This window comes from Gadus morhua, chromosome 10, assembly GCF_902167405.1.
Source record: "Gadus morhua chromosome 10, gadMor3.0, whole genome shotgun sequence".
Lineage (NCBI taxonomy): Eukaryota > Metazoa > Chordata > Actinopteri > Gadiformes > Gadidae > Gadus > Gadus morhua.
In genome coordinates, this window is record NC_044057.1 from 22931574 (window position 1) to 22941827 (window position 10254).

At 41.6% G+C, this 10254-nt stretch overlaps 1 protein-coding gene across 1 annotated transcript; it reads right to left on the reverse strand.

Moving 5' to 3' along the window:
- Nucleotides 1-1090: 1090 nt before the first annotated feature.
- On the reverse strand, nucleotides 1091-9276 carry clnk (cytokine dependent hematopoietic cell linker). The gene is made up of 11 exons (XM_030368637.1): nucleotides 9120-9276; nucleotides 8513-8559; nucleotides 6608-6764; nucleotides 4692-4757; nucleotides 4546-4580; nucleotides 4033-4052; nucleotides 3854-3931; nucleotides 3658-3679; nucleotides 2929-3006; nucleotides 2175-2330; nucleotides 1091-1514 (listed from the first exon to the last, which is right to left on the reverse strand). Exons 2-11 carry the CDS (start codon nucleotides 8540-8542, stop codon nucleotides 1365-1367), a joined length of 792 nt encoding a protein of 263 aa, XP_030224497.1. The 5' UTR covers nucleotides 8543-8559; nucleotides 9120-9276; the 3' UTR covers nucleotides 1091-1364.
- Nucleotides 9277-10254: the final 978 nt, after the last annotated feature.

The window sequence follows — 10254 nt, forward strand, 5'->3', positions numbered from 1 at the left end:
CCGTTGCTCGAAACCACACTTTTCTGAAACCATGTCCCAGGGTGGTTTCAAATATATCTGGACCTATGCGGTTTCATGTTAGGATTCGTGTGGACGCCTGAAACGCAAACAATGACTTAAATGCCCTCCCCAGCTGGGCTACGTCAGAGTTGCGTTGAATTTTTAATTAATTGTTTTATTTGTATTCTTTTTGTAGCTTTAAATACAGCCCCTTGATACATTCAATTACTAACTGTACATTAAAAAGTATTTCTGCTCAATTTAAATGGTTGAATCTCCACATGACTGAATGTTTGTACACAGTGCGCAGGCTCTATGCGTGCAGGCTTGATGCACTCAACTTTCTTCTTGTATATCACAGCGTTTCTACAGCTCGATGCGGTTTCGCAATGAATCCGTCTTTACGGAGATATTCCTGAACCGCATAAAACGAAACTGGATCGTTTTCGCCCGTTTCAGCCTATGCGGGTAACATTTGTGTTTATTTGTCGAGGACCAAAAAAACGTTTTGCATTCCAAACAAAAAGAATGATTCTGAGACCATCAACAAGGTTGAAAGACGGGTGGACGGGGTTGTCTCGCTGAACTTAATGAGCCAGCGTATAGAAGCATTACTAAAATCCAAAATTAGCTTTTAAGGTCCTAACAGAGCAATTTTCTTCATGCAATCCTGTTTTAAATAGCTGAGATCAAAACGTTTTGCATTCCAATCACAAACATTTATTTATCAACCTAATATAATTGCTTTAAAAATTAAAATAAATTAATTTGAACCCTAAAACACCTTCAATTTTGTCCCCTTTGTCCACTCCAGTCAGACTGTCTAATGGTTTGCTCTTGGTGCAATTTGTTTTTCGTTTGGGCCAACCTATGAGGATAACATTTGTGTTTATTTGTCGAGGACCAAAAAAACGTTTTGCATTCCAAACAAAAATAATGATTCTGAGACCATCAACAAGTTTGAAAAACGAAAATGTTCTGCAATCAAATACTATAGACACATGTTAGGCCTCTTATAACTTTTCAGCCTTCTCTCGAGAATTTTTTTTTTTTTTTTTTCGTGGTGAAAACGACTCCCATGATCCCATTGTACTTCCAGACCTCATCAAAATACGTCTGATTTTTTTTTTGATTCAGCATATTTCACATATAAAAGGCTACCTAAATAGTTAATAATAGTGGGACTGAACCTTACAAAAATTAAAGGAACGTATTGGGTGGGAACAAGACTTGTAAGTAAGAAAATTGTAATAAGTTATTTACAGATTGCATGAGCAGAAATCATACAGGGTGCACATGGAATGCAACAGTTATGGTCTTGATACATCAATAGTGAGGAACAAATAAATCACTAGAGGGCAGTGCTATTGAAGTAGCCTGTTGATGTCCTCTCTAGTGATCAGGTTTGTTAAGATGCAGTTGGGTGGGGATTGGGTTGTTCGTGTAGTCAAGTTGATGAGTACTATTGGGAAAGTGGAATGAAATTTGATGATGTCTTCAACAGTGTCGAACATCTGAAAGGAAAAATGTCAATCTTAGGCTTAGGGTTGGATTTTAGTGTTGGCGCATTAGCAGAAATAATAGTAAGGTTTTAGGGTTTGGCTTTGGTCTCAGGGTTTGGGAAGGGGTTTTAGGGTGAGAATGTGAGAAAGGACCAGTGCCCCTGGAGTCCAGCTTCCAGTAAAACCAAAGAGGACCTTGTATGGGGGATAATCCCAGGGCCCAGCCAACAGTATCGGGCGTAACTGAGCTGGCTGCCTACAGTCCCATGACGCAACACAACATTCACACCTTTAAACTACAACCTAGTCTGAGACATGACTTAAAGAATTATGATTAGGGTTAGTAGGGTTAGTGTCAGAAATAAGGTTAGGGCTAGAGATAGGGTGACTGTCAGTAATAAGGTTAGGGTTATTAATAAGGTAAGGGTTCTTAATAGGGTTAGTGTTCGTGATAAGGTTGGGGTTATATATAGGTTTACTGTTAGCAATAAGTTAGGGGCTAGTAATAGGGTTAGGGATAGTAATAGGGTTAGAGTTATTAATATTAGTTTTCATAATAAGGTTAGGGTTAGTAATAAGGTCAGGGTTAGTAAGAGGGTTAGTGTTAATAATAAGGTTAGGGTTAGTAATAGGGTTAATATAACATATTTATGTATTTTCATTATTACTCACGTCGTTTTCCCTATTTCCTGTTCCCAGGGCATACTTGTTTTTGTGTTCAATAAACCGTATTTTGATGTTGTAGACTTTCTTCTCGTGGTACACCGCCAGGACAAACGGTGCACTGTGGGTCCCCCTGGAGCAGTCCCTCACCAGGAACGCCCCGTCCTAACACAGTTCATATTCATGAATACCAGGCATTTTGAAGTGGAACAGATCTATGGCCTGATGTGTTTAAAGGGGACCTATTATGCTTTTTCGACTTTTATGACCTATAAACGTTGTTATAATGATTGATAGTCATGTTTAACCATACACAAAAAACGATGACGATTTTCGGGAAACTCTTCCTCTCATCTGGGCGCTTTCAGCCTTCTCTGTCAACGCTCGGTTTCGTCCTTCTCCGCCCCCTCGCCCCCCTCCTGCCAACCCAACTCTGTTGCGATTGGTTACCTTCCTTGAAGCACGCGCACGAGCAGATTTGACCAGGCATATGGGTGCGCGGCAGGGCAGGAGTGCCTCTCTGTAGATGACTTCCCGGAAATGTGAACAAGTGAATCGCAAACGTTGTCCCGAGTGTTAAGCGCTCTGCACAGCCACCCCAGACTGTCGGCAGGGAATACGTTGAAATGCATGTACGTCATTATTTGACACTTTAGTATGGATAAACATGACTATCAATCATTATAACAACGTTTATAGGTCATAAAAGTTGAAAAAGCATAATAGGTCCCCGTTAACTTAATGGGTTTAACTGATATAAGACCTTGTTCACAAGGTGGAGGGCATGCTCTGCCTCGGCTCTGTCACAAGCACCGGAATACCATTCATCTCCGTGAAGGAGCTGAGAAAACAGGGAAATAACACATAGGTTATGAGCAGGGATAACCATATGCTATTACTTTATTATTTAAAAAATACTGATTATAATACTGAAAATAAGGACAGGCCCTGACATTTTTGTATTGGTCTGGGGGTGTCGACGATACCCCGAGAAAGGTATGAGGTGATAGTAGAACACTTAACACATCTTAAGATAGCTATAGGGGCTTAGATTTATGCTTAAACAGGCTTAAAAAATGTATGTTTAGATAATTTTTTTATATATATCTATACATATATATAAAATATATATTTATCATTTTTCTCAAAATACAATATTTTGTGTTATCATTTTAATGTTTTCATATTTGTATTTGAACCAGCTTGATTTTAAGTAGCTTCAGAGAAACAAAATCCCCAAATAATGCTACTATTAAATATATATATATTTTGATACAAATTAATTCGCAAATTCAAATTTTATAATTTTATGATACTTGAAATGAGGATGCTTTCAATTAAAATACTTTTTTATTTATAATTGTAGCAACATTCTAAGCTGATTAGATTTTGGGAAGTGCATTTTCTTCATGATAATCTGGTATTTACTGTCCAGAGATATCACCAACAAATATATGTAAATTCTGCGAAGGCTGTTTGTTTATCTACTTACCCCTCTTGGTGCGTTTGATGATCTGAAATAGAAAACAACCAGTCACAACAACGACCAACCAGCAGATGGCAGACTTGGTGCAGCTAAAAACAGGTGGTATTTGGAGAAATGTAAAGCCATGTAATCTGTCCTGAACTGATTAATGCGGGGAAGTAATATATGAACTCAGCCAAGGGATTAAGGACGGAAACTTTACCGTCGCCTGGAGGCTCTGTGAAGATTCAGTGCAGCGATGTGGTGAGCCAGGTCCTTGGGTAGCATGGATCCAGAGGACCTGGATGAGAAGAACCGGACCATAGCCTAAAACCTTAGTCTGGTCCAAACCGGTTGGCAGAACATGGTGGAAACTCTTGTAAGGTAGACCGACAGGGTTACCTTTTTGGAACCTCTATGAGCTGTAGGAGAGAAGAGTGGAGAGGAAACACTTGCTTAACTGGGAACATGCAACCCACATTATATACATTCACGATGCCTCCCCCACACAGACATCACACACATGAACACACACACAAACGCACACACACACACACACACACACACGTGCAAACACACACATGCACACACACACACACACAAACGTGCACGCACACAAGCAAACCTCCAGGCATATATCTTTTGCAAAAGACAGTAAGGGTCCTTGCACTTAAAACATTGTGAGCATCTTATCCTAGCTATCTTTGTTTTATAGGTTTACTGGTTTAACCTAACAATTTAAACCTAACAACCTAACAACAGTGCTTGGAAATTGGTTCTATGAACATCCTGACTACCGACAGCGAAATACTGTTCCTCTTTCTTCTGACAAATGTACTGTCGCTAGGGATAAAAGCGTCTGCTAAACGCCCTAAATATTAATGTTAATATTGATATCACATGTTGTATGTTTACCTGCTCCTTTTGCTCCTCAGGCAGCGTGTGCTTGACTGTAAAACAAACACAAGTTCAACGTTTGGACTAAAAAGAGATAGCAGTCTGTCAAGAGAACACATTGGCACACAACATACCCGATGAGTGCAACAGAAATTAATATCTACCTTCCTCCATATGACCCAACGAGGCGTCCCTCCTGCCTGGCTTGAGGTCTCTGTTCACAGCCGGGGCTGCGTGGGGATTCACCAGAGGGTTAAACACAACTCCACGGGACAAGTGCATAATCCTCGCGTTCAACTCCTCTAGTATCTGCAGACCACGCACTATGTGAAGGAGAAGACTCAAACGTTGATCAGGCTTGGGACTCGTGGTCACTGGGGTAACGCTTCCAGGGGTTCCAAGGATGATGAATGAATGAGTATCTTCATGGCTACCAATGTTCCTGGTGGAGTATAAGCTTGGCTGAAGTGTGGAGGTATTAGGGTTGGTTTGGAGTTCCTTGCGTTGATATTGAGGGGGTCCGCTAGTTTAAATATGTCATTCAAAATGTTGAAAGACCCTATCCAAAGGAGGTCGGATGACAATTTTTCAGTTGGGGCGGAACAATATTTCAATTGCTAAGGATAGCTTAATTGACAGCAAGCTTGCAAGTCTTGATAATTGAATCTGTAAAAAACAAAAGCCTGTCAATCATTGTATGAATTACAGATGACTAAAGAGGGATGTGTCATGACTATGTAATACAGCCTTATACCAGAAGTCAGCTCAAATAAAGGTTTTTGGTGGCAATATGTGAAAAATAACTACATTCAATAATTGTATTATTCCTCCTGGTCCAAATCATGGCTTGTTAGTAATGAAACCTTTCATGTTGTGTGAACACTTCATTCACCTCATTTTCTAAACTGAAATGGACTGCAATACCTTGAGGCTTCAAGCACTGACTGACTGACCAACCGAAAGGCTGCTGACTGACTGGACTCGGGACTCGCTCCTCCATGCTGGCCTACCTGCCTCTGCACCTCCTGGCTTCATCCTGCTTTGTGTCCCTCACACTGTGACCCCGGCAGCGGTCGTCCCCGGAGCCCCGTGGGGGGGGGCGGTCTGCTCCCCCAGCATGGGGACGCTCAAGACATGCGCTCGCTGCTTGTAGCCTACTCATCATCGCTCCCAGCACAGCTGCTGTCTTCTGCACTGTTTTTTGTTCTGTTGTTGCAATCTTTCCGCTCATTAGCTGGCCTGCTCTTGATATTCAGTTTGGAAACTTTCTTTCAAACCGGGACAGTATAACTATTCATTCAAGCTCGGTTCATTGAAGGGTCGTGTGAGGGACTGGCGTGGTCGCCCCGCCCCGTTGAGGATGTGGGCTTTTTAGACACTTTTTATCTCTCCCAGGGTTTGATAGGTTTCTCTTGTTTTTGCCTTTTTGAGACAGGTTATTGTTATATACACACAAAGATGAATAAATTGTATTTGAAAGATGTATTCAATGTTTATCTTTGTTTCTCTCTACTGTGGTCCTCTGTAGCTCAGACTGTAAGCACTCAGGGTATCATATAATGTTTAGATTCAAGCCTCCACCAAATTATGCACATGGTGTTATTTACGTGGGGGGGATGGATCTAGCGTAGTGTGGCTCAGGGGGTTGACCCCAAGGCAGACAGCACTGTGTTCAAACTGCATGCATCTGCATTTTCGTGTGTTTGACCTACATGCATATATCAGGGGCTGCATTAGCTCGGGAGGTGGAGCGATCCCCAGCTCCTCCTAGCTTAGTGTTGATGTGTCTCTGCGCAAGGTACCTAACCCTAACGGTTCCTGACGAGCTGGTTGTCGCCTGGCATTAGTGACTCCGCCATTGGTGTGTGAATGTGTGCATAAATGGGTGAATGTCAGGCACTATTGTAAAGCGCTATGGATAAAAGCACTATATAAATGCAGACCATTTACCATATCAGCTAAGAGGCTAAAAGGCCCTTCGGCCTCTAAATGACACGTATCTGTTAACTGTTGCTTTGGATGCAAGCATCTGCCGAAAGACTTCAGAGAAGACATTCCAAGGCGTTCCACTTGTTCCTACCGTCATTGTTTCTGACGACGCTTGTAGACCTGGCTGACAGGTGATTCATGCTGTCTGAGTTCCCCTCCCAGCCATCCGTCTCCAGGTATTTGGGCTCCTCCGTGGCTCTGCAGAGCGTCAGCCTCTGCCTGCTCCCCGTGCCTCTGGTTCTGCCCTCCTATGGCGGGCACGTTGAAAACCACCAAAGTCATCTCACAAGTCATGCTGACATCTATCAAAGACTACAACCAAGTTGGGGTTGTTACAAAGAATAGAAAGTTACAAAATAACACTGCAGAGTGCTACGTAGTCGTGGTCGTTTCATTTTTATTGAAAGTTACTGTGAAACTTGGTAAGCACAGTCAGTTAGGCCCAATCCCATTTCTACCCCTTACCCCTTCCCCCTTCAAAACAAGGGGGAGGGGTAAGGGGAAGGGGTAAGGGGTAGAAATGGGATTGGGCCTTTATATACTGTTGATGTCATCGAACCACAGTTTCAACTCTTCTCTGTTTTGGCACGGCAATGGAGGACAAGTTCCTGTACCACAGAGTCGCTCACCAGCTTCCACAAGTTCATCTGGACTCTGCAGCCTCTCCCTCTACCCCCCCACTTCCCCTTATCGTTCCTTTCTCTCCTACACCCCTCTTCCACACTTCCTGACACCTTAAAAGTAGTACAATAGTAGCTATATTTGTAGTATACGGGAAATGGGTTAACTTAGCAATTGTAAGTGCTTGGCACTTATTTATATTAACATCCTTACTGTACCGACAGCGATCTATGTTGTAGTTTCTCTTTCTTCTCACAAATGTAATTATTATAATGTCGCTTTGGATAAAAGCGTCTGCTAAATGCCTGGTAAATCATGTAGAAATCTGAACAAATCCCCCCAAAAATTCAAAGACCAACAAATCGAGTCATATCTAGATATTTATGTACAACCCTTAATCACAATAGTGCTATAAGATCCGGCTTCAGTTGGGATCAGACCAGACCTCAAAGCACTGAATTCAGCTCTCGCCTTCACGCAAATTTCAGTTTCACGGTTGGTTATTTTGTGTACACAGTTTCAAAATGAACAACAGAGAACATTGATTAGTGAGCTAGGCCAGTAGCAAGCAGAGCATGCTCTGCGTTCATATTCATGCTCACAAACTTTGTTAAAACAACCGCCATCAGCAATTGGTGCGTGGCATCGTGTCCACCCAACTATGGCGTCGTTGTTTCTGCCACTCACCGAAAGCAGTCGCACATCTGTCATACTTCTGTATCAAACTGAACTGCGTTATTTACCATTGTTCCCTAGGCTCCTACCCCAATACCTGCCAGGACGCTAATCAATCGTGCAATAGCTCCATAGCTATAGTTGATTATATAGAAATTGTAACCAAAGGTCCAGAGCTCTGCCATTGAGAAACAACAGTGGTAGATTTGATTTGACATGCTGTGCATCAATTTACCTCCTATGCTTAGTTATCCAACCTCCGTGAAAACATTCAGGACTTTCTCTCCTGAAACGAGCTGACCCATGCTGAGACCCTGTTTAAAGAGGTATTTTCTTAGGTTTTCCTCACTTGCAGCAACACTGCCAACCATTTCTTCACTGCACGTTCCTTTTGTGTTCCTCACAGGTAATTATGCAGCAAAGGGAGAGGGAAAGTCCCCCAAAAAGTTTATTCCCCCACAAGGAATAGAGTTAAATCGCTCTTTCATCGGTGCCTATTACAGGAAAGCTCTTTGTGACACACACACACACACACACACACACACACACACACACACGCCCACACACACACACACGCCCACACACACACACACACACACACACACACACGCCCACACACACACACACACACACACACGCACACACGACAGAACGCAGACTGTGCTTGGTTCTGTTTGTGAATATGAACACTATAACTCACCATGATCACAGCGGAGACCTGGATGGTCATATCACCGCCACCTGCATCTACCAGGGAGGTTCAAACAGAGAGAAGGAACATGGTCTGTCGACTATTCGGCACTCGGCTCAAGACTCAAAGAAGCATGGATTGGAGCAGTCAACTATTTCATTTACTTTGTTTATTTCTCCCTAAATTGTTTTTATCGTATCTTATTTTCTAAGTTGTCTCTGGAATTTAGTGCAACCAGTACTGAATTCAACCCGTATAAGTAAAGTAGAGTAGGCCTACAGTAGAGTTGAGCTAACTAAATAACACCTAATCATAATATATTTATTTTTCCTTCCTACCTTAAATATCTATTACTGCTAAAAATACATTATACATTTGTGCTATATTCATTGTTTATATATTTTTTGTTCTACCTATGTTAAACTAGGATGGGCTCATTGAGATTACAATTCTCTTTTCCAAGAATGACCTGGCTGAGGCAGCAGCATAAAAATGTCAAACAGGGTTACAGCATATAACAGACGCTGGAAAATAGGAGAATAGTTTAGATTCCTGTGTTGAGAACTAGGGGTCAAAACTTTTAAAAACAAGAGCGAGAGAGAGAAGGGGATCTTACCTCTTTAAGTTGCACGTATCAAAGATCCCTTTATTAATATCAAACTGCACAGTGGAACCAAGTACCGTGTAAAAAGTAGTACAGACTCTGAGACGTCACCACTTGTGGTGTCTATAGCTTTAATTCCTCACCTAGTGCGTCGTTGAAACCCAGCATCGCTTCCTGTGAGTTGGTGTTTAGAGGCATTGACGACACAACCCTGAATTGTTCCGGTTTTTTTTTGTGGAGGGCGGACAAATATAAATGTTGATATCTGGGGTTGGTTTTTATATTTTACTTACAAGTCGTAAGGATGTCCTCTGTTTTATGTACCTCAAAACCATAATATGCTTATATTACCAGGTAAGGCATAAGAGACTTTATTGAGTGTCAACCCTGCATATTTCTTTTTTTTCCTGATCAGCAAAGATTGACTTACAGATTGTCTCCCATTACACCCTGCATCAAAAGATCATATTCTGTGTGCAGTAAATCAGGTTCAATCCAGTTTGACAACACGACCCGTTGTGTGGCTCCTAATTTTATCCGTGACTTTGTGACATTGCCACCTTTTCTCTCTGCTGTGTAAAGAGCGTTGAGACCTTTACAGTTTTCATAAGATCCCATCCCCATATAGAGACATTTATATTTCACCCCTGGATTCTATTTATGACACATAATTACATTCAAGGGTAAACTTTAAATGAAATTGATTGAAACCTTCATAGCATACACACGCACGCACGCGTGTGTGCGTCGTATGCTATCATACCCGGAGTCACAGTTCATTTGAAGGAACACACATACACATACGAACCCACACACATACACATACGAACACTTTGACTTTTTGAAAGGTCAACAATGATTTCTGTCTGTCCTGGGTATCTGTAGTTGTTGCCACCCAACCAACATTTTGAAAATAACTTTGCCTCGATAATATCGAGGCAATGTCTTTTAGATAGTCTAAACAACTATATCGAGGCGATATAGTTGTTTAGACTATCTATCCATCTAAATATAAAGAACAAAAAAAAAAAAAAAGAAGATTGATTGACATTAATATTGTCATTAATACTGATATGATAATTGCTGTGCTGGATTATGTTATCATGAGATTTTCACACAGGGAAGTGATGAATGAGGTGATTCAAGC

Bases quoted from the DNA above. Each gene is read 5' to 3' on its own strand.
- clnk (XM_030368637.1), bottom strand. From the start codon at position 8,542: ATGACCATCCAGGTCTCCGCTGTGATCATG. The intron at 3,932-4,032 runs GTAACCCTGTCG...CTTCTCATCCAG, and splicing joins CTCATAGAGGTTCCAAAAAG to GTCCTCTGGATCCATGCTAC. The intron at 2,331-2,928 runs GTCTTATATCAG...GAACTGTGTTAG, and splicing joins CCCTCCACCTTGTGAACAAG to GACGGGGCGTTCCTGGTGAG.